The sequence below is a fragment of the Natrix helvetica genome (genome assembly GCF_964273705.1).
Source record: "Natrix helvetica genome assembly, chromosome: 16".
In the NCBI taxonomy this organism is placed as follows: Eukaryota; Metazoa; Chordata; class Lepidosauria; order Squamata; family Natricidae; genus Natrix; species Natrix helvetica.
Genome location: NC_138563.1, coordinates 2,717,533 through 2,745,303, shown reverse-complemented (window position 1 = coordinate 2,745,303; position 27,771 = coordinate 2,717,533). Strand labels below are relative to the sequence as shown.

Here is a 27,771-nt window from a genome sequence, read left to right as displayed (position 1 = left end):
CCCGAGGAGTCAAAGTCCGCGGGCGCTGGCCGCAGCTGGCAGCGCTGCCTGTGTGTTTGCCTTGTGTTGTAAGGGGAGGGAGGGAGGGAGGGGAAGGGGTTTCCCCTGCTCCGCGGGTGGGAGGGGTCGACCTTGGGGAGGGGGCTCCGGGACGAGAAGAGGGGAAGGGGAGGGAAAGGTTGACGCTGCCTCCTTGGCTGGTTGGGAGGGCTGGATTTGGGGGATGGAGGGGAGGCGAGATTGGGGAGGGGTCCTGGCAAACGTCAGAGGGCTTGTGGAGGATCGGGGGTCTCGGTGGATGTGTGGAAAGCAGAGTCTGTCTTCTTCTTTTTTCCTTCCTTTCTTTTCCCCCCCTGCCTTCCTTCTCTGTTTTCGCTCTCTCTTCTCTGTTCCTTCCCTCTCTTTTTCTTTCTTTCCTTCTTTACCTTCTCTGTCCGCTCTCTCTTCTCTGTTGCTTTCTTCTTTCTTTCTTTCCCTCCCTCCCTTCTCTATTCCTTCCCTCCCTCCCGTCTCTGTTTTTCCCTCCCCCCCCGTCTCTGTTCTTCCTTTCTTCCTTTCCCTTCCGTTTTCTGCCTTTCCCTTCTCTATTCCCTCCGAGTCCCTCTCTTCTCTATTCCTTTCTTCTTTTTCTCCCTCCTTCCCTTCCCTATTCTTCCCTCCCCCTCTTCTCTATTCTTCCTTCCTTTCCCTTCCCTCTTTTTCCTCCTTTCCCTTCTCTATTCCCTCCGTCCCTCTTCTCCATTCCTTCTTTTTCTCCCTCCCTCCCTTCTCTATACCTTCCCTCCCTCCCATCTCTGTTTTTCCCTGCCCCTCTTCTCTATTCTTCCTTCCCTCTTTTTCCTCCTTTCCCTTCTCTATTCCCTTGTCCCTCTCTTCTCTATTTCTTTCTTTTTTTCCTCCCTCCCTCCCTCCCTCCATTCCCTATGACTTTCCTCCCTCTCTTCTCTATTCTTCTTTCCTTCCTTTCCCTTCCCCCTTTTTCCTCCTTTCCCTTCTCTGTTCCCCCCCCCCCGTCCCTCTCTTTTCTATTCCTTTCTTTCCTTCCCCCTCTTCTCTATTCCTTCTTTCCTCTCTCCCCTTCCACTCTATTCCTTTCTTCCCCCCCCCTCTCCTCCCCTTCTCCTCTATACCTGTCTTCCTCCCTTCCTTCCTTGGAATTTAATTTTAATTTTATTGTGGCTGTTTGAGACCTTAACAGCATAACAGAGATGGAAGGGACCTTGGAGGTCCTCTAGTCCAACCCCCTGCTCAGGCAGAATAATAATAGAATAATAACAGAGATGGAAGGGACCTTGGAGGTCTTCTAGTCCAACCCTCTGCTCAGGCAGAATAATAATAGAATAATAACAGAGATGGAAGGGACCTTGGAGGTCATCCAGTCCAACCCCCCTGCTCAAGCAGAATAATAACAGAATCATAACAGAGATGGAAGGGACCTTGGAGGTCCTCTAGTCCAACCCCCTGCTCAGGCAGAATAATAATAGAATAATAACAGAGATGGAAGGGACCTTGGAGGTCCTCTAGTCCAACCCCCTGCTCAGGCAGAATAATAATAGAATAATAACAGAGATGGAAGGGACCTTGGAGGTCTTCTAGTCCAACCCCCTGCTCAGGCAGAATAATAATAGAATAATAACAGAGATGGAAGGGACCTTGGAGGTCATCCAGTCCAACCCCCCTGCTCAAGCAGAATAATAACAGAATCATAACAGAGATGGAAGGGACCTTGGAGGTCTTCTAGTCCAACCCCCTGCTCAGGCAGAATAATAAACAGAATCATAACAGAGATGGAAGGGGTCTTGGAGGGCTCCTCATTATCCGGGGAGGTCTTATTTTGGGGAAAACAGGGTATAAGCAGTCGCTATCCGATGCAGACCCTAACCAGGGACCCAAAACCTTTTAAAAAGAAAAACCATTTAATACCCAAAGGCAGGAAAAATGCCCCAATTTAATCGGCGTAGCCCGTTTCCCCGTCGCTGCTCTCGTCATCCGAAACCAGATCGTCCGGATTGCAAGCAAAACAAGTTCGCCCGAGGTCTTTCCAGCAAATGCGGCAGTAAACGGTCTCGCAGTCGGGATTCGAACACATCAACGAATGGCGGGATTCGGGCCGGTTGCAAAGAATGCAGCGGCGAATCAGGAAGCGTTTGAGGAAGGGACACCAGCCTCCAATCTGGTTCAGCAGCGGCTTTCTCTGAAAAGGAGACAAATGGCGGCCGGCGGGCGGGTGTGTGTGTTGAAATCCCCCATAATTTGCCCGCCACAAAATAAATAAATCTTTGATATCCTAAGGCCTCCTGGAAGCAAATTGGCCCTTCTTTGCAAAATAAAATAGCTGTGATTTGGTTTAAGACGGAAGTTGGCAAACTGCGGCTCCGGAGCCGCAAGTGGGCTCATAAAATCCCTCTGCTGCAGCTCCCTGTCGCCGGTGAGCTCCACAATGGATAGAGATTTCAGTTAGGACAGGTAGAGGAAAAAGGACGCCGTGCTAGGAGGAGACTCTATGGTGGGGGAACCGGACTTCCGGTCGTCTCCAGAATTGTACGCGGTGTGTGTGTGTGTATTCCGGTTAGGACCTTTGTGGCTTAAAGTTGCCGACTCCTGGTTTAAGCCGTCAAAAATCCCATTTCAGGATTTCCGTTTTGTAAAAAATTTTAAAAAAAAAGAGGCCAGCTGGTTGCTCGAGTTTATGACCGCAATGGCGCCTGTTGGTAAGCGAGACGGGTCTCCAGGGAGTTTGGGCACATTTTCAGCGCCTTCCTTGCCGTGGTTGTTAAGTGAGTCATGGCAGTTAAGGATGAATCGCCATTGGGTTCGCTTGTCAGAAGGTCGCAAAAGGAGAATCACGTGACACACACAGGACACTGCCACCGTCGTAAATATGAGTCAGGTTGCCCGGAAAGTGACCCCAGGACTGGGCTGGCTGGGACAATCAGCAACGGGGGAGGTCAAACCGGGCGTGATTTGAGCATGGATGCCAAGCGGCTTGGGTGGGCACGAAAACCAACCCTGCGGGATTGAAGCAAGGAGACACCCATCCGTCCTGGGGCTGGGGCTGCCCCGAGGGTGGAGTGCCCCGAAGGAGAAAGGAAGGGGGGGGGGGAAAACACCGCCTGCCAGCGAATAGGGTGGGGCAGAGGGTTCGAATGCCGCTCCTTGCTGGAAGCCGAGTTCCGCGTGCCAAAAATATTTCCAGAAGCAAAAATTCAGCCGGAAATAGCTGGGCGGAAGGTCAACAGGTCTGGCTCAGCGCCAATCGGGGCTGTTAAGCCGGAGGACAGGAAGTCCTCGACTTACGACCAGAAGGGATTCCCTTCCTTCGTCAAGTTTCGTTCCGTTGTACGACCTTTCTTGTCCCCCGCCGTTGGAGTGAATCACGGCAGTGGTTAAAAGTCAAGTCACGCGGTGGTTAAGGGACTCCGGCGTCCCTCCTCAGGGCGCTGTGACCGTCATAAATATGAGTCAGGGGCCAAGGGTCTGAATTGGGGCTATGGGATGCTACGATGGTCGTTAAGTGTGGAAAACGGCCCCAACTCACTTTTTTTCAGTGCGGTTGTGACTTCGAACGGTCACTAAATGAATTGTTGTAAGTTTGAGGACTACCTATTCGGCAGTCCTCGACTTAGAACCGCAGTGGAGCTCAAACTTTCTGTGCTCGGGGTTTACTCACCACTCTCTTGCGCCTCCGAGCTCGCAGAATGATGCGTTTGCGCTGCACGATCACGAACGCCAGGCGCTGACGCAACATTTCGTTGTAGAGGTAGATAATTCGCTTCTTCTCGCGCTGTCAGAAAGAGAGGAAAACACTGGGAGTTCTAGTCCACCCCTGGAGGGATTCTGGGAGTTGAAATCTCTAGTACCAATGTTGGCTGGGAGATTCTGGGAATTCTAGTTCATCCATGAGGGCTGGGGGATTTGGGGAATTGTAGTCCACCCATGCTGACTGGGGGATTTGGGGAATTGTAGTCTACCTGTGGCGGCTGGGGGATTTGGGGAATTGTAGTCCACCCATGCTGACTGGAAGATTTGGGGAATTGTAGTCCACCCATGCTGACTGGGGGATACTGGGAGTTGTAGTCCACCTGTGCTGGCTGGGGAATTCTGGAGTTGTAATCCACCCATGCTAGCTGGGGGGGAATTCTGGGACCTCCAGGCTGACTGGGTGTCTTGGGAGCTGCAGTTCCACCATGCTAGCTGGGGGATTCTGGAGCTGTCGTTCAACCACGCTTGCATGGAGATTTTGGGAGTTGTAGTCCACTCACGCTGGGTGGGGGAATTCTGGGAGTTGAAATCCACCCACGCTGGCATGGGGATTCTGGGGATTGTAGTGGTGAATGGGGGATTATGGGAGTTTGAACTCCGACCCTCTTAAAACTTAAGACTCCAATGGAGGCAATTTTGTAAGCCTCAAGTCTCGCCACCAATTTTTTGCACCCAGCGCCCCATAATTTCGGCCTCTCCGCTCCAGGCCCCCCCTTCCCCTTTTGTGGGGCGGGTGGGGGGGCTTTGCACTGATCAAGGGGCAAACATCGGGGGGGGGGATGGAGGGCGACACGGATCAATTCACACACACCTTGGGGAAATAGAAGGAGGCAATGACTCTCCGGAGGCGGAAAACGTAGACTTGCAGGAAACAGAGCATCACCAGGGCGCCTAGCGGGATGGCGGTCTTTGCGTACTCATCCCGGCTCATCCCTCGTGGTTCTGGCAAACACTCTGGGGGGGGGGGGGGCATGACAAAGCACAAAGGGGGGGTGTTTGGGGAAGCTGGTTTCCTTTTTTGGGAGGGAGGGGTGCTGTGGCCCCTGGAAGCAGTCAATCATGGTCACCCAACATGGTTTGTTTCTCAATCTTGGCCATTCGATAGAGGGGTGGACTTCAATTCCCAGAATTCCCCAGCTAACATAGTTGGAGTCTACCGGGCTGGCTGGGTGATTGTGGGAGTTGTAGTTTACCTGACTGGCTGGGTGATTGTGGGAGTTGTAGTTTACCTTACCGGCTGGGTGATTGTGGGAGTTGTAGTTTACCTGACTGGCTGGGTGATTGTGGGAGTTGTAGTTTACCTTACCGGCTGGGTGATTGTGGGAGTTGTAGTTTACCTTACCGGCTGGGTGATTGTGGGAGTTGTAGTTTACCTGACTGGCTGGGTGATTGTGGGAGTTGTAGTTTACCTTACCGGCTGGGTGATTGTGGGAGTTGTAGTTTACCTGACTGGCTGGGTGATTGTGGGAGTTGTAGTTTACCTTACCGGCTGGGTGATTGTGGGAGTTGTAGTTTACCTTACCGGCTGGGTGATTGTGGGAGTTGTAGTTTACCTGACTGGCTGGGTGATTGTGGGAGTTGTAGTTTACCTTACCGGCTGGGTGATTGTGGGAGTTGTAGTTTACCTGACTGGCTGGGTGATTGTGGGAGTTGTAGTTTACCTTACCGGCTGGGTGATTGTGGGAGTTGTAGTTTACCTTACCGGCTGGGTGATTGTGGGAGTTGTAGTTTACCTTACCGGCTGGGTGATTGTGGGAGTTGTAGTTTACCTTACTGGCTAGGGCAGCGATGGCGAACCTTTTTTGGCTCACATGCCATAATTGGGGGAAGCACAGGGGGGTCGTGTGCGGGCGTGCCGCATCCATAATGCAATGCGCGACCCCCCCCAGTGAGCATGCGTGCACTACAGGCACTCCCCCCCCATTATTTGCATGCTTTTTTTGCCCTCCCCAGGCTCCAGAGGCTTTATAGGAGCCTGGGGAGGGGAAAAACAGCCTCCCCCGCCCCCCCGGAAGCCCTCCGGAGGCTTGAGGGACCTTTAGCACGCTTCCCTGAAGCCTCCGGAGCAGTCAAAATGAACCTCCCAGCAAACCGGAAGTGACTTCCGGAAGTGACTTCTGGTTTGCTCGGAGGGTCGTTTTGAGCGCTCCGAAGGCTTGAGGGACCTTCAGTACGCTTCGCTGAAGCCTCCGGAGCAGTCAAAACGACCCTCCGAGAAAACCGGAAGTCCGTTCCCGGAAGTCCGCTGTTTTTTTGCGCTCCGGAGGCTTCATGGAAGCTCATGAAGCCTCCGGGGGAGGCCGGGGAGGCTCTTTTCGCCCTCCCCAGGCTCCTATAAAGCCTCTGGAGCCTGGGGAGGGCGAAAAATGGCTTTAAAAAAGGGTGGACTCAGCTGGCCAGCGCGCCTTGCGTGCCCTGACAAATGGCTCCGCGTGCCACCTGTGGCACGCGTGCCATAGGTTCGCCATCACTGGGCTAGGGGATTCTGGGAGTTGTAGTTTACCTTACTGGCTAGGGGATTCTGGGAGTTGTAGTTTACCATACTGGCTGGGGAATTTGGGGGATTGAAACTACCCCCGTTGGTGGGGAATTCTGGGAGTTGGAGTCCGTCCATCCTGTCTCAAAACGGCCAAGGTTGAGAACCATTGTTGTTGAGCCTCCAGCCGCCGAGGAAGTCTAGCAGCGAAACGCAGGCGGTCCAACAGCAGTCTATAAGCCCACCCTCGAAACATCTGATTGGCTGAGCAGAAGCCGCCCCCCTCCCACCCAAGTGACACACCTTTCCCCCCCCGCTCGCCGCCCCCTGCCCCCCCCTTACGCAGGTTGTTGGTCTCCATCTCCATTTCCGAGGACGTGTTCAGGGCTCCGATGGTGCTGCGGAGAAGACGCGCCATCATGGTTTCCCCTCCAACCTTGACTTCCAAGTGGTGGCTGCCTGTGGGGAAGGTTTGGTTAAGCCAGCTTTGGTTAAACCAGGGTTTCTCAACCTGGCTCCAAGTCATCAGTTGACTCTAGGGGGAGGGGGTGGGATTTGAACTCAGGTCTCCCAGCGCCTCGCCTGGCACTTTCCAACACTGGAGGTTTTCATTTCAGCCCCGTGTCTGAAATGGCCTAGTAGGGGGTTGGACTAGAAGACCTCTAAGGTGCCTCCCGACTCTGTAATTCTGTCTTTCTTTCTGTCTGTCTGCCTTTCTTTCTCTTTCCTTCCTTTTTCTTTCTTTCTTTCTTTCTCTTTCTTTCTTTCTTTCTTTCTTTCTTTCTTTCTTTCTTGTTCCTTCCTTCCCTTCCCTTCCCCTATGCCTAGGGGGTTGGACTAGAAGGCCTCTAAGATCCCTTCCAACTCTGTTAATCTGCTATACTTCCTTCCTTTTTCTTTCTTTCCTTCCTTTTTCTTCTTTCTTTCTTTCTTTCTTTCTTTCTTTCTGTCTTTCTTTCTTTCTTTCTTCCTTTCTTTCTCGTTCCTTCCTTCCCTTCCCTTCCCCTACGCCTAGGGGGTTGGACTAGAAGGCCCACAAGGTACCTTCCAACTATGTTCATCTCCTATCCTTCCTTCCTTCCTTCCTTCCTTCCTTCCTTCCTTCCTTCCTTCCTTCCTTCCTTCCTTCCTTCCTTCCTGAAACGGCCTAGGGTTTCCTGCCTGGGCATGGGGTTGGACTAAATGACCTCCCAGGTCCCTCCCAACTGTTCTACCTTCCCCACTGATCTCCATGAATTTCCTTCAGCGTCCCTCCCTTGGGTGTGGATTCGATTTCCCTTCTGCCCAAGGACTGGGCCATTGGAGGGGTGGTGGCGGCGAGGGGAACCGGCTGCCCTTCCGGACCAGGGTGCGGATTCATCCAAGGAGGGGGGGCGGAGGTCAGAGGTCGGCACTCACTGCGGAAGGAATACTGGATGAAGGAGTGATTCCGGATGGTACTGAAAATGGTGTAGAGGAGGGAATCCAGGGCGCAGGCCATCAGCAGGAAGACCAAGGGGGGAAGGCAGCCCAGCAGCTCCAGCAACTGGGGAGGGGGCACGTGGGTAGGTGGGAAAGGGGAGTCACGGCAGAGAGAAGGGGAAGAGAGAGAAAGAAGGAGGAAGGAATGAGGGGAAAATAGGAGGAACAAGTGAAAAGGAGGAGGAAAGAAAGGAAAAAGTGGAGGGAGGGAGGAGGGAAGGAAGGAAGGAAAAGACAAAGAGAAAAGGATGGAAGGAAGGAAGGAAAAATGATGGGAGGGATAGAGGGAGGAAGAGAAGCAAGGAAGGAAGGAATAGAGGAAAAAGAGGAGGAGCAAGTGAAAAGGAGGAGGGAAGAAAGGAAAAAGTAAAGGGAGGAAGGAAGGAAGGAAAAGACAGAGAAAATGATGGAAAGAAGGAAGGATGGAAGGAAGGAAAAATGATGGGATAGAGGGAGGAAGAGAAGGAAGCAAGCAAGGAAGGAAGAAATAGAGGAAAAATAGGAGGAGCAAGTGAAAAGGAGGAGGAAATAAAGGAAAAAGGGAGGGAGGAAGGACAAAAAACAGGATGGAAAGAAGGAACGATTAAAGAATAGAAGGAACGAGTGAAAAGGAGGAAAGAAAGGAAAAAGGAAAAGGAGGGAGAGATTGAGGAAGGAAGGAAGGAAGGAAGGAAGGAAAAGACAAAAGGAAAGAAGGAAGGGAAGGAAACAAGAAAAAGGGAAGGAGGAAAAGTAAAAGGAAGAAGGGAAAAATTGAGTGAGTAAGGAAGGAATGAGAGGGAAGAAGAAAAAGAGGGAAAGAGAAAAGAGGGAAAGAAAAGGTCAAGGGAAGGGGTGGGGGGGAGGAAAGAAAGAAGGAAAAGAGAAAGGAAAGGATGGAAGGAAGGAAGAAGGGAAGGAGGGGATGAATAGTCAGCTGAGATCTGAAATTCTGAACCCCCAGAGGGTGATTTGACTTTCGGTGACTATCAGGTTGACCCTGACCTTTGCCCTCACCCACAGGGTCACCTGGGGGCCCCCACCCACTTCCTCTTGCCCTCTCCCCCTCTCCCCAGCCCCCTCCCCTCAGCTGCCTTGTGCCCCCCTCCCTGCTCTTTGCCCGCTGGCACTAACCACGCTCTTGGTCTCCGCTGGCTGGAAGGCCAGGCGCAGGGGGTCAATATACCCACTTTGCTCCGCACGGCGCAGGGGCAGGAGGCTTCGTTTGTTCTGCATTTGGGGGGGGGGGGAGAGAGGTAAAGAGCCTCCCCTGAGGCTGAACTACAAAGCCCAGCAGCCTCAGCCTTCTGGGTGCAATTCAACAGCACCTGGCAAGACCCAGCCTTACCTCCTTGGCATACAGCTATAGTCAAAGGTAGACTGCCCTGAAGAGGGAAGCTCACCGGCATGCATGCTTTACTTTGTCCAGGTTATTGTTCTATCTCACTTTCTGCTTCGTTCCTTTCTTTTTCCTCCTTTTTCTTTCATTGTTTTAAAGGTGGCGAAATAAGCGGCCAATAAATGCTGCTGCTGTTGTTATTATTCCATCTATAATTCAATTATCTTCTGTTTTGCATCGGAGGCTTCCAGATAGACTGCTGCTGGTGCTACAAGTTCCATTAGCATGGATGGATCTCTCCCAACACACGCATACTGGTTTCGGGGACTCTTTTGCCCACCTCTCTAATGTCTCCCACCCCCACCCCACCCTGCCCGCCCCCAGACTCATTCATGGTAGCTCACCTGTTTGCGGCGCCTGGCATCAATCTGCCGGAAGTAACGGGAGATGTAGAGGTTGTCGAAACGGATGTCTTCGTTGTACTTGTTGGTGTAGGAATAAGCCCTGGGAAAGGGAAGGAGGGAGGTGCGGAAACGTTTTCTCAGAAAGAAAGAAAGAAAGAAAGAAAGAAAGAAAGAAAGAAAGAAAGAGGAGAAAGAAAGAAAAAAGAAAGAGAAGGAAGGAAGGAAAGGAGGGAAGGGAGGGATGGAAGGAAGGATGGAAGAAGGAAGGAAAGATGGGGGGAAGGAAGGAAGGAAGAAGAAAAGAAAGAAGAAAGAAAAAAGGAAGGAAGGAAAAAAGGGAGGGAGGGAAGGAAGAAAGAAAGAGAAAAAAAGGAAGGAAGGAGGGAAGGGAGGGGAGGAAGGAAGGAAAGACAGGGAGGGAGTTAAGGAGGGAAGAAAGAAAAAGAAAAGAAAGAAAAAAGGAAGGAAGGAAGGGAAGGAAGGAAGAAAAGGAGGGAAGGGAGGAAGAAAGAGAAAGAGAAAAGGAAGGGAAGGAAGGAAGAAGAGGGAAGAAAGGGAGGGAAGGAAGGAAGAAAGAAAAAGAAAAGAAAGAAAAAAGGAAGGAAGGGAAGAAAGGAAGGAAGAAAAGGAGGGAAGGAAGGATGGAGGAAGGAAGAAGGAAGGAGGGAGGGAGGGAGGAAGAAGAAGGGACAAAAAGAAAAGAGAAAGAATGAAGGAAGAAAAAAGAAAGAAACAGAAGGGAAGGAAGGAAGGAAAGACAGGGAAAGAAGGAGAGAAGAAGAAGGAAGGAAGAAAGGGAAGGAGGGAAGGAAGTAAGGAACAAAGAGAAAGAAAAAAGGGAAGGAAGAGAAAGAAAAGAAAGAAAGAAAAAAGGAAGGAAGAAAAAGAAAGAAAGAAGAGAGAGAGAGAGAGATGCAGGCCACAGCCCCCCTACTCTCAAATGGACCCCAACTCACGAGGCGAAGACGAGGATGAAGAGGCAGGAGAGCAGAACTCGAAGCAGGGTGAGGGCAGTGCCCAGCTGTTTGCCACTCTCCTGCACCTGCTCATTGACCTCCTCCACCAGGTGTTTGTGGGAAGACAGGTTCGCCCCCACCAGCATCTCCTGCTGCTCTTCCTGCCGGAGGAAGAGGAAGCGGAGGGAGGGTAGTCCTCGACTTACGACCGCAAGTGAGCCCAAAGCTCCCCCTTGGCTAAGCGAGGCGGCTGTTAAGTGAGTTTTGCCCCCGTTTTACCCCCTTCCTTGCCGCTGTCGTTAAGGGAATCGCTACACGTGTTACGTTAGCCACACCGCCGTTAAGCAAACCCCTCGGCTCATCAAATGGTCGCAAAAGGGGATCCCTGCAACCATCATAAATATGAGTCAGTGGTCCAGGGTCTGGATTTTGATCACGTAACCGCAGAGATGCTCCAACGGTCGTAAGTGTGAATCACGGGTCCTAAGTCCCTTTCTTCAGCGCCGCGGTAACTTTGAACGGTCACTGAATGGATGGTCGTAAGCCCAGGACTTCCTGTATGCCCCCACCCCACCCCATCCCCGGATGAGATACACCCCGAATTGCTCAGACCAGATGAAGCAAACCTTGATCTATCCGGACAGACCTGGATAACAACGCTGGCCGTGAAATCTTGGTTTAAATGCTCCACCGAGCCGTTGACCCGGTCGTAAGTTTGCCCAAAGTTGCCCTCCACGGGGATCTTGTCTTGGCACCACGTGTTCATCACTGCAGGGGGAGGGAGAGAGAGAGGAGGGAGGGATATGACGAGATCGAGCAAGCGAGCCGACTCCTCGTCCCGACAAAAATCCGTTTTTATTCATTTCCCGTGAATTCTGCTCCTTCACCTCCAGCCAAGTCTTTCAAGGGAGGATTTACGGTCACAGACCTTATCTGGCTTGGAGAGCGGCCAGGCCGAGAGCTGCAAAACTTGGCCTCGGAGTCTCGGAGGGTCCCGAACCAATCAAGCGAACTAATGTTCTCCTGCAAACTCCACTCCCCAGTTGCTCCTCTTTTATTCCCTCTGGGAGGGGCCATTCATCCTCCACCTGTGGCCTTCCTCCCCAACCCTCCTCACTGTCGGACTCTGCTGGCCGCTGGCGGGCCACAACCCACCCGTTTCCAATGTCCTTGCAGGTAGAAAGCTAGGAAGGCATTCCCGCGGAGTCTTTTTCCTTGCAAAGCTCGCTTTCTCACTGCAGGGAAGTCGCTCTCACCTTTGGCCAAATGGCAAAGGAAGCTGAATTTCATGGGAAGGCAGAGCAGGTGGTTGACCAGGGGCACGGCAATCGTCTGCATGCAAGACCGGTGTTTGGTCTGGAACCAGGCTTGGCAACGCCTGATGGCCTGCTGGATGATGCCTGCAAGGAAAGAGGAGCTCCCACGTTTTCCCAAGACTTCGACGGTTCAAATCTCTCCAAGAACAGGAGGTTTGGGAAACAAATTTTAGTTCCGTCTTAGGCATGAAAGCCAGCTGGGTGACTTTGGGCCAATCACCAGGAGACTGTGAGTTCTAGTCCCTATGAAAGCCAGCTGTGTGACTTTGGGCCAATCACCAGGAGACTGGGAGTTCTAGTCCCGCCTTAGACATGAAAGACAGCTTGGTGACTTTGGGCCAACTGCCAGGAGACTGGGAGTTCTAGTCCCTGTGAAAGCCAGCTATGTGACTTTGGGCCAATCACCAGGAGACTGGGAGTTCTAGTCCCGCCTTAGACATGAAAGACAGCTTGGTGACTTTGGGCCAACTGCCAGGAGACTGGGAGTTCTAGTCCCTGTGAAAGCCAGCTGGGTGACTTTGGGCCAATCACCAGGAGACTGGGAGTTCTAGTCCCGCCTTAGACATGAAAGACAGCTTGGTGACTTTGGGCCAACTGCCAGGAGACTGGGAGTTCTAGTCCCTGTGAAAGCCAGCTATGTGACTTTGGGCCAATCACCAGGAGACTGGGAGTTCTAGTCCCTGTGAAAGCCAGCTGGGTGACTTTGGGCCAATCACCAAGAGACGGTGACTCCATTAAGGAATTCTGGGAGTTGAAGTTTTCACGTGTCTCAAAAGGGGCCAAGGTCTGGAGATGCAAAGCTTCAGGGTTTGAAATCTCAGCTTAAACTCACTCTAAAAGGCCACTTTCAGCTGCTCTGGGCGCCCTTACTTTTGCAACGCATCCGCGTCTTCGCCTCGTAGACTTCCTGCGTTGAGTCGCCCCCTTCGGCTTCGCGCACCAATCGGCTCTCCGTGCCGGCTTGGCTCGCCACTTGTTTGTTTAGCTCCGTGAAGGAGCGTGAGATATCTTTGGACTCGCTCCTCAACGTCTTCCCACTTCTCTGCGACGGAAACAGCGGTGAGGGCCAACGCGGAAGGGCCTGGGAAGCCTAAAAGGACTCGAGGAACTTCATGAGGACTAGAAACCAACCCTGGGAAGATCTTGCGTTGCCTTTTCTTACGACCAGGGTTGGATGCAGCAGCCATCGCCTACTAAACCCCCGTGTTTCTTGAACCGTGGCAAAGCTTTTAAGACGGGCGGACTTCAATTCCCAGAATTCCCCTGTCAGCGTGGCGGCTGGAGGATTCTGGGAGTTGAAGTCCACTCCTCTTAAAGTTGCTAAAGTTGAGATATAATATAAAATCCTGCAGATTTAACACAACACAATGAAGGAGTTGGAAGGGAGGTTGGAGGTCTTCTAGTCCAACCTATTTAAGGGAAGTATACTTGGCCCATCAAGCATGCTGGGCAGATAAGAACCAAAAATCAAGATATTAATTCTTTGATATGGGGGGGTTGGACTAGATGACCTCCAAGGTCCCTTCCAACTCTGATGACCTAATCACCTAATCTACTACTTCATTTTGAAAAAAATGTGAAGATGAGAAGCAAGTTACGGAAATGGCATTAAAACTCTTTCACTGAATTGCAATTCCCCAGCCTTTTAATAAGCTGCCCCTCAAAGAGGACTAGCCCCTTGGCAAGCCGCAACGCCGGGTTCTTCTCACCACCATGTCTTTGAGGATCTTCCGCATCGGAGCCAAGGAAATTTTCCACGCTTTTTTGGAGTTCTCAATCTGTAATTCCACCGTGCAGCTAATGGATCGGACCACTTCGCCGAGATTGTGACGAATATTTGCCACCGGACCTGCCAAGGGGGAACGGTGAAAAAAATAAAGATTAGAGAGGAGGGAGAACCATTGGTTCCAAATTTTGCAAGTGAGGGGCAGAAAAGGCGCTAGTCCTCATTGGCAATTGGAGTTTAAAAGGGGCCCCCTTTGGGTGGTTTTCAAAAGTGAGGAAATGCTGCCCTCTGATGGCTGAGCATGAAACTAGTCCTAAAGCAGAGATACCCTGTTAAACAGAGGGAGTTTTAATGCTGCCCTCTAGTGGCGCAATGCTGCCCTTGCGGCTTAAAGAAGAGGCTCATAAAAATATTGCATGCAATAAGATTCTTTTTTTAGAACCGAGTGTCTCTCTCCGGCTGCGTCTCTATTTATAGCTGACGTTTGCATAGAGAGGTACAGTTTCAGAGGGCGATGCACGTTGCAGGATAAACGGACTTCGATGTTTAATGTGGAAATTTTCCTCCTTGTTTTTTTTTAAAAATCTCCCCCCCCCCCATTTAGGAACATAAGGACAGGAAGAGAAAAAGAAAAATCAATATATAGAAGAGGCCTTGCGATTTTGATCAATCTCTGTGCAACCAATCCGTATTAAAACAAGTCGGTTCCCATCATTTAAGAATCAAGCTGGATGACTTTGGGCCAGTGACTAGGAGACAGTGAGTTCTAGTTTTGCCTTAGCCATGAAAGCCAGCTGGGTGACTGGGCCAATCAATCTGGGTGACTTTGGGCCAATGACTAGAAATCAGTGAATTCTAGTTTTGCCTGAGCCATGAAAGCTGGCTGGGTGACTTTGGGCCAATGACCAGTAGACGATGAGTTCTAGTCTTGCCTTAGGCACGAAAGCTGTCTTAGAGACTTTGGGCCAATCCCCAGGTGACAGGGAGTTCTAGGGTTGTTGTAGGAGGAGAAAAGAGGAGGAGAAAGGAGTGTCAGGTATGGTTGCAGCTTTGAGTTATTCAAAAATAATAAACGCTGGATATCAACCCGTAAAATGAATTAAAAAAACTCGGTACCGTCATAGACAGCGGCTAACATGTACGTGAGAATATAAAGTCGTCCTTCCTTCCCCAAAAATTTGGGAACCACCAAGAGGCTGGCGCAACGGAATTGCGGAGTGGTGCCCCATCCGACAGCAGCCACGGCTGGAGAAAAGAGAGCACAGCACAAAAGATTCTTCGTTGGTTTTTCCGATTGTCGTCTTTTACGAAACAGATGTGTCACGACGGGTGAGCAAAAACATGATTGTTAACCGATACTCGGTCGCTAACTCGGGAACAGCGCTACAGGGCGAGGAGGGAAGAGGTAAACACACCCTATACTAAAGGTAAAGGTTCCCTTCGCACATATGTGCTAGTCATTCCCGACTCTAGGGGGCAGTGCTAATCTCCGTTTCAAAGCCGAAGAGCCAGCGCTGTCCGAAGACGTCTCCGGGGTCATGTGGCCGGCATGACTCAACCCTGAAGGCGCACAGAACGCTCTTCCCTTCCCACCAAAGGTGGTTCCTATTTGTCTACTTGCATTTTTTACCTGCTTTCGAACTGCTAGGTTGGCAGAAGCTGGGACAAGTCACAGGAGCTCACTCCGTTACGCGGCGCTGGGGATTCGAACAGCCGAACTGCCGATCTTTTCTGATTGACAAGCTCAGCGTCTTCGCCACTGAGCCACCGCGTCACTTTTAACACACCCCATAGATCCCTTTAGGGTTCTACTGGATTCCCCCCCCCCCGCCGCCTCTCCTTTCTTTTCCCTTTCTCCCTTTCTTCTCTCTCGCTCTTGCTTTCTCTTCCAAAGTCAGTTCTTACTTGCCATGCTGGCCAACAGTTCGATTTTGGTCTGTTCCATGATGGTCATGGGAAAAATCAGGATTTTGGCAAGACCTGGGAAAGAAAAATTCTAGATTTTAAGAAAGATCTTTTTTGGGGGATGGAAGCAGCAAGTGTCTGGTTTTATTCTCTCCCCCCATCCCAGCAGCCTCAAAATGATTCTTTTCCAAATTTGCGGAGTTTTCTTTAACAAGATTTATTGAGGACTCCAGCAACTGAGCGATAGATTCAACTTTTTTTTTTATATGGGCTGTTTCAAACTGGTTTTTGTGTTTGTGTGTGTTTTCTCCCCCGCTTTCCACGATTCCCTGACTTACTCAATGCATATAATATCCCGAGTCCGGCCCCGAGAAAAAACTTGGTAGGCCGAAATTCATCAGGTTCACTCCACAGGAAGGAAACGAAGATTTGGGGTAAGAAAGAACTGAGGAAGTGCTTCAGGGCTGTGCAGAAGGGGGAGAAAATGACACCATGTGCATGCAGATTTAAAATAGTATTTAAAAATTATTTGCATTCTCTCTACATTGGAGATTAGAGACATATTTGAGCAGGGTGTGGAATGCACTTAATTCTCTCTCTCTCATCTATCTATATCTATCTATCTATCTATCTATCTATCTATCTATCTATCTATCTATCTATCTATCATCTATATCTGTCACATCTCTCTCTATTATCCATCTAATCTATTTTATCCATCCGTCTGCCTGCCCGTCTGCCTGCCTGCCTGCCTGCCCGTCTGTCCGTCTGTCTGTCCGTCCGTCTGTCCATCCATCCATCCATCCATCCATCCACCCACTTACCTACCTACCTACCTACCTACCTATCATCTATCTATCATCTATCATCTATCATCTATCTATCTATCTATCTATCTATCTATCTATCTATCTATCTATCTATCTATCATCTATCATCTATCTATCTATCATCTATCATCTATCATCTATCATCTATCTATCATCTATCTATCTATCTATCTATCTATCATCTATCTATCTATCTATCTATCTATCTATCTATCATCTATTATCATCTATCTATCTGTCTGTCTGTCTGTCTGTCTGTCTGTCTGTCTGTCTGTCTGTCTATCTATCTATCTAATCTTTCTGTCGGTCTCTCTGTCTATTATCCATCTAATCTATCTAACTATCTATCCATCATCATGGATCTGCTACTCAACGTTCTCTGGAGGACTAGAGCCTTGGAGACTCGCTTTCCAACCAATCTTCCCTGCTAAATCGGGTCTTGTGAAATAATACGTTGTTCTCTCTCTCTCTAGACTCACTCGTGTTGGGCGATTTTACATGCTTCCTCTTCCGTCCTTTGAGCCTCTGATATTTCCTTCCCATATCTCGGGGTTCTCGACGGTTGACCCAAAGGCCAGCTGGACCGATTCAAAGCCAGAAATCCGAATTCACTTTCAAAACATTCTAGAAACACGGATAAGTTCCGGCAAAGTCTTTCTTAGAAGACTGATGTCACAGAAGCAATAGATAGATCGGTCTGACATCCGACACTCAACCCCCCGCCCTCTTATGCCACCGGGCTTCAAACCTGGAATTACACCGCGTACAGTCTGATCTAAACAAAATCGTCCGCTACAATGTCCTACCTGTCAAAGACTTCTTCAGCTTCAACCGCAATAACGCCAGCAAACAATTAATGCAAACTCGAGGTAAAATTGCTCCAAACTCGGTCGCAGAAAATACGACTTCCGCAACAGAGCGGTCAACGCCTGGAATGCTCTACCTGACTCCGTTGTTACATCCTCAAACCCCCCAAAACTTTAACCTTAAAGTGTCTACCGTGGACCTCACCCCATTCTTAAGAGGTCCGTAAAAGGGGGCATGCATAAGCGCACCAGCGTTTCCACCATCCCTGTCCTATTGTCCCCATTTATTTGTACGCATTGCTTTCGTTTATATCCATGTTTCTATTTATGCCTGCTATCTTGTACATGTTCGACGAACTAATAAATGCAAATACAAATATATGAGGGTTAGAAATACAATATACTCCGGTGGGCGGAGTCAATGTAAAACAGAGGCAGATTAAGGGGCGGGGCTAGAAGCCGCTGATAGAATCTGAAGTTAACTGGCATTTCCAACTGCCAATGACAACCTCGTTTCGCCAAGCGGGTAGGAAAATAGGCAACGTCCCACAATCTTTGAGAATCTCGGGTTTTCCTCCACCTTCACTCATATGTGCCCTCTGGGTGCCCCTTGGCTTGTTTCTGCGGCTCCCCCTGTGCCCTCCGCCGAGCTGCCATGAGCTCCTGGCCAAATTTTTTCCTCCGATGGCTGGGAAAGGAACGCAAGAAAGGAAAGACTCAGAGGAAGACGGAAAAACGAGTTGCGCGGGTTCAAGAGGACACATTTGGCCGGGCGACGGTCCGTAGTCTGGGGGGCTTCGCCCTGGGGATGACCCTCTCTGCAGCGTACGGGGCCTTGGTCATTTTTGGCCAAGGCTACAGCATTTGGTACTGCTTAGTGTCCACTATCACTCTGGCCATCGTCCTGGGCCTTGGCATGGCATTTTCCTTCAAAGTCCGAGTCACCGTCCTTCTTATGCTTCCTCAATTTTTTTCCAGTAAGTGCCCTCTGCCCCATGATGCCCCCTCCCGAAAAGAAATACAGGCGGTCCTTGGCTTACAACCAGAATCGAGCCCCAAATTTCCGCTGCTAAGTGAGACTGTTCAATCTCGTCCGACGTATCTGCCCATCTTTCTTGCCGCGGTGGTTAAGCGAATCTTGGCATTTGTTTAGTGAGTCCCACCGTTGTTAAGCGCACCTGGTTGCCGCATATGGACGTTGCCTGTCTGGAGGTCGCAAAAAGCGGATCTGCAGGATACTGCAACCGTCACATATGCGAGTCGGTGGCCACGGGATTGAATTTTGATCGTGTAGCCCAATCTGAGGAAAATCCGGTATTATGGCTCTCTGAATCGCATCTTCGCGAAATTGCCGGCAAGAAAGCAGGAATATTTGGGTGATATACTGACGCAGAAAGATGGTTGAAAGTGTCACGACGACACCTTGCAGTCTGAATGTTTGGCGAACTCCAGAATAAGATATTTGGGAGGGGTTGGTTTATAGCAGGTGGCGTTCCCCACCAGTGGTGGATTCCGGATCCCGTTCCAACCAGTACGGTTGGAACGGGCCTGGCGTCACCCACATGGACTCGCGCACACGCGCGTGGAGGGGCGTATGCGTGGTACCTGCTTGCAACGCCTCCGTGACGCTCCAGCTGCTCCGCGGAGCGTTACACAGGCACCGTACGCGCCGAAGGCTTAAAGGACAGGTAAGGAGCTCGGGCGTGTGGGTGGGCCCTCTGGAGCACCGTACCGGAACTGTACCTGGTGCTCCAGGCAGTCTCCACTACACCATTACCAGGGCGTACCGGCTGCAACCCAGCTACTTAAGAGTGCCCGTTTCAGGGGGTCTGAAATGGTTTTAAGGTTGCTGGGGGGGAAAAATGTGAAATCCAGAAATGGATTCGAAACTCTGCAATGTTTTGCTCATTTCTTCTGACAGAAGAAGGGAAGATGGTTCTTATACTCCTGGCATTTGGAATGGCGATGGAAGGACCCTTTGCCAACATCGTCCGTAACTTCATCCGGAGCGCCGACACCGTCTCGTGTGGGGCTGAGCTGGCCCTCAACCAGACGGCGGAAATGCTGCAGCGAGCTCGCGAACCTCTGATCAGTGAGAGAACCAGCACAGCTGAACGAACGCGGAATAGACCGTGGAGAGCACCTCTTTGGTCTCCACGTATTTAGAACCCCGACACGTGAAAAGCAGAATAGAATATATAGAATGCAGAATAGAATGCAGAATATAGAATGCAGAATATAGAATGAAGAATAGAATGCAGAATAGAATATAGAATGCTGAATAGAATGAAAAATAAAATATAGAATGTAGAATAGAATGTAGAATATAGAATGTACAATGCAGAATAGTATATAGAATGTAGAATATAGAATGTAGAATATAGAATGTAGAATAAAATATAGAATGTAGAATATAGAATGAAGAATGCAGAATAGAATAAAATATAGAATAGAAAAGAATAGAGAACAAATAAAGAATACAGTGTACAGAATATAAAATGGAATGTAGAATTCTATTCCATTCCAGAATTGCTGGGAGCTATGAACTCTACTACAGAAAACATAGCCAGGAAAAGCTTTTTTTAATTTCCCAGGAATAATCTGGCGTTCAGTTTTTAGCTTGGCACCGGGAGGTGTCCCAAGAAGGCATGTTCAGCTCCTGTTCCCCCTTCCCCCCTTCTGCCTAGATGCCTTAAACAAAATCAAGGATATTGCCAGAAAAGCCAAAGTGGTTGGAGACCGTGTCCGAAAACTTTTCCGGTCTGTTATGGATGCAGTGCGGCATGTTGGTGAGTGCGGGATGGTTTTGCTAAGTTAAAAAATAAGGAATTTCCAAAACCTTTCGGAATGGTTGCGATTCGTTGCACTGTTTCTTGGAGACCACAATCCCCATCTTCCCCAGCCAGCATGGACCATGATCACGATGTCCGACGGGAAACTTTTCTCCCCACCATTGAATTAAATTCTTAACTTTATCGGACAAATGTGCCGAGATGACACTTTATTACCCGGCATTACAAGTTATGACCATCAGGGACGCTGTTTGAGCAAACTAATTGTCTCCTGCAAGCTCCACTCCCCTTCCGCTCCTCTTTTATGTCCTCTAGGAGGGGCCATTCGTCATCCACCTGCGGCCTTACTCCCAAGTCTCCTCCTGTTCTTTAGCTCTTCCCTTTGTCCGACAAATCTGGGAACAGGCTCCAACTGTTCTTCTGCCTCACTGATGTCTGACTCTGAAGGCAGCTGATAACTGACATATAACTGTGCCCCCCTCTTTGCCTCCAACACAAAGCCCTCATCCGAGCCTTCCCCAGACTCCAGGACTGGCCCAGGTTCCTCCTCAACCCTCCTCACTGTCCGAATCTAAGGCCAGCTCCACCGGCCGCGGGTGGGCCACAACAGGCAGTGACTCGCTTAGAAATCTGTGGCAAGCATACTCGTAAAATGGGGCAGACTCGCTTCACCAAAGTTTCACGTACATTTTGGGCTCGGTTGTGGCCGTACGTCGAGGGCCGCCCGTCTCCGTCGCTTCTTTTGTCTCGCAGCTCACTGCATGCGCAACGTTTGGTACTTCCTTCTCCACATGGGGGACATTTGCAACGACGAGATGGGCCGGCCGTATCAGAAATGCCTCCGGATCTTTGACAGTGCCAAGGACAAGTGTGAACGTGCCATCCCTTTCCTCTCCTTCCTCTGCCACATCGTCCTCCTCTTCAAGTACCTCTGCGGATTGGCAAACAGTGAGCTGGCTTCCGTTATTTCCCCCCGAATCCGATCGTGAGGGGGCATTCGGCGGTTTGGAGCAGTTCGCCTGAGTCGGTAGCGGAAATCAGTTGGGACTGGAACCTCTGTGGCTAAGCGATCGGGTTGCTAAGTGAGCCACGGCACCACCGTGCTCAACTTTACCGACCGCAGAAGGAACGTTGGCTCCACTAAAGGGGAATATTTGTTGCTCAGGGTTGGCATGTGGGGGTCCCGGATGCCCTGTGAGCTTGGTTGTTTTCTTGCAGACATTTCGTGACGCAACGAGGTTACGTCATCAGGGCTCTCGAGTGTGATTTGCTCTCTGTTTGCATATCGTAGCTATAAACGGGGTTGCTTTGTTGTAGACGTTTCGTTACCAGACTAGGCAACATCATCAGTGTTAGAAGGGATAAGCGTTTATGGGTGGGGGGAAGGAGGAGGAGGACTGTGGTGTCCTTGGTACTCTCTGAGATTGATTGTAGTTTCTTGCAGACATTTCATGACCCTACGAGGTAACATCATCATGCTAGAAGGGAGTGGGGGTTGCAGGAAGGAGGAGGAGGAGGAGGAGGAGGAGGAGGAGGAGGAGGAGGAGGAGGAGGAGGAGGAGGAGGAGGAGGAGGAGGAGGAGGATGGTGGTTGTGGGGTCCTTGGTACACTCTGAGAGTATGGTGGTTTTCTTGCAGACATCTCATGACCAAACTAGGTAACACTATCAGTGCTAGCAGTGATGACCTAGTTTGGATAATGAAACGCCTGCAAGAAAACAGTGACGCTTAGGGAATTTGGGCTGTTCTTGGGTGATCTACCTTCCCCACCCCATGCCAGCCATACTCTCCTCAATCCTTTTTCTCATTCCTTCCACAGTCCTTCTGGTATTCTGCATCATCCCGGACTACATCGTACCGTTTCTGCGTCGCAGAGTTGCAGAACGTAAGCCCACAGCCGCCTCCTCCTCCTCCTCTTTTCCGTCTCAATATCCCGCCTCTCGCAACAGCCAGCGAAACACTTCCCAAAGAGGATTGGCCCTGCCCCTTTCTATGTGTCCCCACCCTCTTTAGGCCCCGCCTACCTTTCTTACAGGCCCCACCCACCGGGCGCTCCTACTTGGGAGGAGCAGGTTGTCCTGGAAAGGAAGGGGGAAAAATATTCCAGAACCATTCCTGAGATTTTACAAACTCTCTGTCTTTCTTGCCGGCTCCAAGCCGTTGTGGCCATGCTGAATCGCGTGCGTGCCGAGTTCGAATTCAACATCACCACCATCCACCAGTACGAGGTGAGCGTCAACGCCAGCAAGAAGCTCTCGGAGGTGGCCTTCGACATCATGGAGGAAGTGTCCGAGCGTCTGCAACCGGCCCGGGAAGCGGTGGGACTTTTTGGCTACATGTCCACTCTGGTCATGCTCTACATGTACCTCGGGTGAGCTGAGGAGGGGCAGGATAACAGAGTTGGAGGGGACCCTGGAGGTCTTCTAGTCCAACCCCTGCTCAAGCAGGAAACCCTATTGCATTCCGGATTTCCGGATATAATGGCTGTCTAGTCTCTTCTTGAAAACCTCCAGTATTAGAGGTCCGTGGGATTTAAAATTATGAATTTAGCGGTCCCTGAGGTCCCGAAGGTTGGGGACCCCTGCTTTATAGGACGTGAGGAGGGGGTCCTTCTGGGGATGATGGAGCCCAGATCTCAAGGAAAGGGAAATATGACCTCGTTGCTGTGGGCCTTCTTTCCTCCATGAGGAATTCTTCACTTCCCCAGGGCCCTCCTGTACCGAAAACATTACCTCCATGAGGACAGTTTTGACAACATCTACATCACCAAACCCTTCCTCGAAATGGACGCCGTTCGAAGGAAAAACAAGCGCCCGTCCGTGCTGCCCTTATCGCCGAAGGAAAGCGCCAAGTACATCCGGCCCAGTATGTGGTGGTGTGGTGTGGTTGAGCCTCGGGGGTGTGTGGATGTGACAAATGACAGGGAGGTCCATCATACCCCTCCTCTAGCAAAGAGCCAGGATGATTCTGTGCCTTGTTCCACAGCCTCCATGGTGTTACCACGCAAGGAGCAGATCGCCTACGCTCTGGCCCTGGCCCGTATCTGTCGGCAGTTTATCCTGGTGATCCTCCTCATCGTGGCGGACTTCTCGGTCTACTGGCTGTTCGACTTGGTGCGCTACCATCTGGTGGGCGAGATCGTCGCGAGAGGTAAGGCAGAGGGGCTGGAGGGAGGGAGGGAGGGAGGGCGTTTCCACGTACTGGATGTCGTCAGGGTGTGCATTTTGGCGACTCAGCCTACCTCGTAGGATCGTTGTAGGGAAAGAAAAGAGGGGGAGGGAGAGAAAGGGAAGGAGGAGAGAGAGAAAGAGGAAGGACGGAAGGAAGGAAGGGGAGAGGGAGGAGGAAAGGAAAAGGAAGGAAATGAAAGGGAGGAAAGAAAGAAAGTGAAAGTGAAAGTAAAAATAAGAGGGGATGGCGGCAGAAAGGAATAAAAAGGAAAGGAAAGGAAAGCAGAGGGGAAAGCGGGGAGGAGAGTGAAAGTGAAAGTTAGAAAGGAGAATGGAAAGATTAGGGGAGAAGGGGAGAGAGAAAAGATAGGAAGGAAAGGGGAGGCAAGGGAAACGAAAGTGAAACTAAGAGCGGAAGGATGGAGGGGGCGAAGATTAGAGGAGAAGGGGAGAGAGGAAGGAAGGAACAAGGAAATGGGAAGGGAAGGAAATAACCTTTCAAATTCCCGTGCTCTATGATCCCCAAAACAGAGAGAGAGGTCACTGGAGGACTTACGTCCTTCTCCTCGTCCTACGTCCTTTTCTGCAGCTCCAGTGATGACCACGATCAGCGTGAACGGCTCTGGCTACACCAGTGAACTGTACCGCGACATGGTCTCCACCTTCGACGTGCTCCAGAAAGGGAATATCAGCGTGGTCTCCCCCAAATGCCGCCTGCACCCATCGGAGCCTGACTACGACGGTTACCTCGTGATCGGTAGCTGGACTTCAGGCATTGCTTCAGTTCCCGTTCACCAAGGAAGGAACCCTGCCAGTTTCACTGAATTCTCTTCCCGGTTTTCAGTGAAACTGACCGGATCCTCTTCCTGCACGCCAGTTTTCCCCAAAAATGAGTTGGTGGGAGAATTTTTTAAAAGATAAAAAGCAATAAATGGGGATAGAGAGAAGTAGACAGTTATGGCTTTCAAAGAGAGAGACTTTGGGGGAGGGGGGGTTGCAGGTAGTCCTCGACTTACGACAGTTCATTTAGTGACTGCTCAAAATTACAATGGCATGGAATAAAAAGTGGCTTATGACCATTTTTCACACTCATGGTCACAAAACTCAGATGCTGGACAACCGGTTCATCTTTACGACGGGTGTAGTGTCCTGGAGACCCCTTCCGACAAGCAAAGTCAACAGGCGAAACCCGATTTGTTGTACGACCATGGGGCTGGCTTAACCGTTGCGGCAATTCACTGAACAATGGCGGCATTGTGGTCGTAAGTCGAGGATCCCATGCAGACATGGGTGGGTTTAAAAGAGAGAGGCTTTGGGGGAATTATATAAACAGCGGAGCGGTAGCACAAAGAGGTTGCGTGCAAATGTTCCTTATCTACATGAGGCAGGCGTTAAAAAGCAGGAAACTTAATTCGGTCACGGCGTTTGAGTTCAAGGGAGGAAAAATCTCCCTTTGGAGAGCAATAAAGTACTTTAAATGGGCCATTTTTTTCAAGCACTCCAGCGACATAATTTCGCTGCGTTTAAAACCCTCCTCGGCGGCCACTTGAACGGAAGCGGTGCGACTATCGTAAGACGTAGTGGCCAAGCATCGGAAGAGACACTATAATCCATCATCCTCAGTGTGTGTGTGTGTGTGTGGGGGGGTGTATCCATCACCGGAGCATTCTTGGGGGAGCCAAGAAGATTCCGGTGAAGGTGTGAAACCTGCAAAATGGTTGCAAAGGGGAGTCTTTGACTTATGACTGTGTTTGGGACTTGGTTTTTCCCGAGCGGCCCCTTTTTGACATGGTTCTTAAGGGAATAAGACCATCGTTGGGATGCTGCCATCGTTGTCAATACAGTTTTCGGTTGTCGGAATTTTGATCGCGCGATGGTGGGATGGTCGTAAGAGCGAGGAAAACATCCCCATCCTTAAACGTTTGACCAAACTATTTAAGATATTTTTCCTAATTTGTAGCCAAACATCCCTCTTTTTGCGTCCAACTCTGTCCCAACCCAAGGCTGTTTCCCTGGCCATAATGACAACCACAGAATCGTCAAGTTGGAAGGGCCCTTAGAGGTCCTCTATCCCAACCCCTCCCCCTGGAGGCAGAGAAGGCGCGTTCACAAGTCTTTTTCATGCTTCTTTCCCCAGGTCTCATGTACGGGGTCTGTTTATTCAGCGCCATTTTCGGCACCTACATACAACGTCTGCGGCGAGTTCTTTGCGCATGGTATTATCCCTCTCGAGAACGGGTGAGTTTTCCCCATGTTTCCCCTCCTCCTGTGGCCTACCTCGCAATCAGGAAAGTGTTTGTGCGCGTGCATGCAAGCTAAAGAAATAGGAAAACTTTAATTAAAGTCGCCGGTGGCTCTTCGAGGCGAACTGCAAACCGATTCAACCAAGATCTGCATCGGCTATCATTTTGGCAGCTGGCAATCTCTGAGGTTGAAAGAAAATAAAACTTCCCCCCTCCCTCCCAATTTAGGAACGGGTCTGCTATCTGTACAATACGATTTTGACTCGAAGGACCAATCTTATGAAAGCTGTGCTTAGGGCCGTACGGCAAAATTCAGCGGATGAAGGACACCGAAATATTTTACTCATCTTTGCATCCAAGTAAGATACTTCAAAGTAAGACAGGGACGCAGTGGCTCAGTGGCTAAGACGCTGAGCTCGTCGATCAGAAAGGTCGGGAGTTGGGAGGTTCGAATCCTGAGCGCCGCGTAACGGAGGGAGCTCCCGTGACTTATCCCAGCTTCTGCCAACCTAGAAGTTCGAAAGCAAGTTAAAAATGCAAGTAGGAAAATAGGAACCCCCTTTGGTGGGAAGGGAACAGCGTTCCGTGCGCCTTCGGCGTTGAGTCATGCCGGCCACATGACCACGGAGACGTCTTCGGACAGCGCTGGCTCTTCGGCTTTGAAACGGAGATGAGCACCGCCCCCTAGAGTCAGGAACGACTAGCACATACATGCGAGGGGAATTTTACTTTTTCCTTTAAGGTAATTCCAGGGCAGTTAATATGGACATACAATTTTGTAAAACGAATGAACGAACAAACGAATATTTTAACTACATCTTCCAAAGCTTTGTCAGCGAGATGGGAGGTCTCGAAATTTCATACACAGGCAATCCTCGACGTATGACCACAATTGAGCCCAAGATTTATGTTGCTAAGTGAGACACTTAAGGCAGTTCTGCCCCTCCTTGCGACTTTTCTTGCCACATTCCTTAAGTGAATCCCTGCAGGTGTTAAAGTTAGTAACTCGGTCGTTAAGTGAATCTGGGTTTCCCCGTTGACTTGGTTTGTCAGAAGGCGGATTGCACAAGCCCCCGTTATGACGGCTGCGACCGTCATAAATACGAGTCAGGAGCCAAGCATCTGAATGTAAATTGTACGACCCTGGGGAAGCTGCAATGGTCGTTAAGTGTGAAAAATGGGCCTAAGTTCCCTTTTCCCCCCCAGTGCTGTTGTAACTCCAGTCACTAAATGAACGGTTGTAAATTGAGGACTAGCTTTTTTTTAAAAAAAAAAAAAAGACAAATTTGCTCACGGGACGGCAAAATGGCGAGACTCACAATAGTGGTGAAGTGGCCCGCAAATCACAACTGGTTGGACCCACTCACAGAAAAGTGGTAGGAGACTCACGTCGTGCTCTTTTCTCCTCGCGTGCCTCTCTCGCACACTTTCTCGTCCACACGCCTGTGTCTGTCACAGGTTCCGTCTGTGTCGTTGGTTGGTGAAGATGTTGGGGATCCACGAATCGTATTGCATGGGCTGCGGGAAGCTGCAGAGGGGAGAGGACAGCGAGGACTTCGTGACGTGTATCACGCCGGCGTGCCGAGGTTTGGAAATGAGCAAAGGGAGTCCGAAGGGGCGGCGGGGAAATAGGAGGAATCACGTGTTATTTGATTTTAAAAAAAAATTCTTTGCAGGGATATACTGCCCCGAATGCTACAGGATCCTCAACAACACCTGCTCCATCTGTATGGCCCCCCTGACGTACCAGGGTGACATAGACGAGGAAATGTAAGTGCCTGTGGCTTATGGCTATTGTTAAGTGAATCAGGCTCACTCTCCTCCTCTTGGCAAACCCCTTCCCCTTCTAGCATTGATGGTGTTATCTAGTTGGGTTGTGAAACGTCCGTACGGAAACCACCAAGCTCAGAGAGCACCAAGGAGTAGTCGTTGTCTTCTTCTTCTTCTTCTTCTTCTTCTTCTTCTTCTTCTTCTTCTTCTTCTTCTTCTTCTTCTTCTTCTTCTTCTTCCTACTCCTCCTCCCTTCTTCTCCTCTCCTTCTCCTTCTTTACTTCTTCCACTTCTTCTTCCTCCTCCTCCTCCCTCCTCTTCCCAGCAAACCCCACTCCCTTCAACACTGAGGATGTTCCCTAGATGGGTCATGAAATGTCTGCAAGAAACAGGCAAGCTTAGAGAACACCAAGGACCCCTCAGTCCTCCTCCTCCTCTTCTTCCCAGCAAACCCATTCCCTTCTATCTCTGATGATGTTCCCTAGTTGGATCACGAAATGTCTGCAACACCGCCCAGTTCAAAGAGCATCTCACACCAGGGACTTCTAGTAAAGGAGGCGCTCTAAGCCCACTTTCTATTTAAACCCTCCTTCAGAGATTCGAGTGACGAGGAAGCGATGGTACTCTGGACGAACGCAGTCCATGCGCTCCGCGGAGTCCCGGATGAGAAACGACAGAAGCAGCGCCGGTTGCTGAAGACACGGATCCTGCGAGCGGTGAAAGGAGAAGGCGGGTGCCGCGCTTTGCCCGCACAGCTGGCGAGGAAAATCCTGGCACAATTGAAAGAGGAGGAAGAGGAGGAGGAGGAGGAGGAGGAGGAGGAGGAGGAGGAGGAG

General features: G+C 50.4%; 2 protein-coding genes across 2 annotated transcripts in view; one reads left to right on the top strand and one right to left on the bottom strand.

Annotated features, from left to right (window-relative positions):
* Nucleotides 1–27,771, top strand: DCST2 (DC-STAMP domain containing 2; the record flags this gene model as incomplete). Its single annotated transcript, XM_081968428.1, has 14 exons — nt 1–50; nt 18,882–19,052; nt 19,648–19,749; nt 20,506–20,700; nt 21,572–21,637; nt 21,910–22,123; nt 22,460–22,617; nt 22,738–22,902; nt 23,512–23,679; nt 25,060–25,160; nt 25,394–25,524; nt 26,624–26,751; nt 26,842–26,935; nt 27,531–27,771. Coding segments are annotated over exons 2-14 (1,923 nt in total), but the record flags the coding sequence as incomplete, so codon positions are not given.
* Nucleotides 1,821–27,771, bottom strand: part of DCST1 (DC-STAMP domain containing 1) — a 60,539-nt gene continuing 34,588 nt past the window's right edge. The window contains exons 2-13 of the mRNA XM_081968186.1: nt 13,403–13,542; nt 12,564–12,735; nt 11,634–11,777; nt 11,024–11,145; nt 10,378–10,538; nt 9,422–9,521; nt 8,813–8,908; nt 7,637–7,763; nt 6,581–6,697; nt 4,574–4,716; nt 3,671–3,784; nt 1,821–2,194 (exon numbers count right to left, since the gene is read on the bottom strand). Of these exons, the coding sequence (XP_081824312.1) occupies nt 1,949–2,194; nt 3,671–3,784; nt 4,574–4,716; nt 6,581–6,697; nt 7,637–7,763; nt 8,813–8,908; nt 9,422–9,521; nt 10,378–10,538; nt 11,024–11,145; nt 11,634–11,777; nt 12,564–12,735; nt 13,403–13,542 (1,682 nt within the window). The 3' untranslated portion in view covers nt 1,821–1,948. The remainder of the gene's footprint in view (nt 2,195–3,670; nt 3,785–4,573; nt 4,717–6,580; nt 6,698–7,636; nt 7,764–8,812; nt 8,909–9,421; nt 9,522–10,377; nt 10,539–11,023; nt 11,146–11,633; nt 11,778–12,563; nt 12,736–13,402; nt 13,543–27,771) is intronic.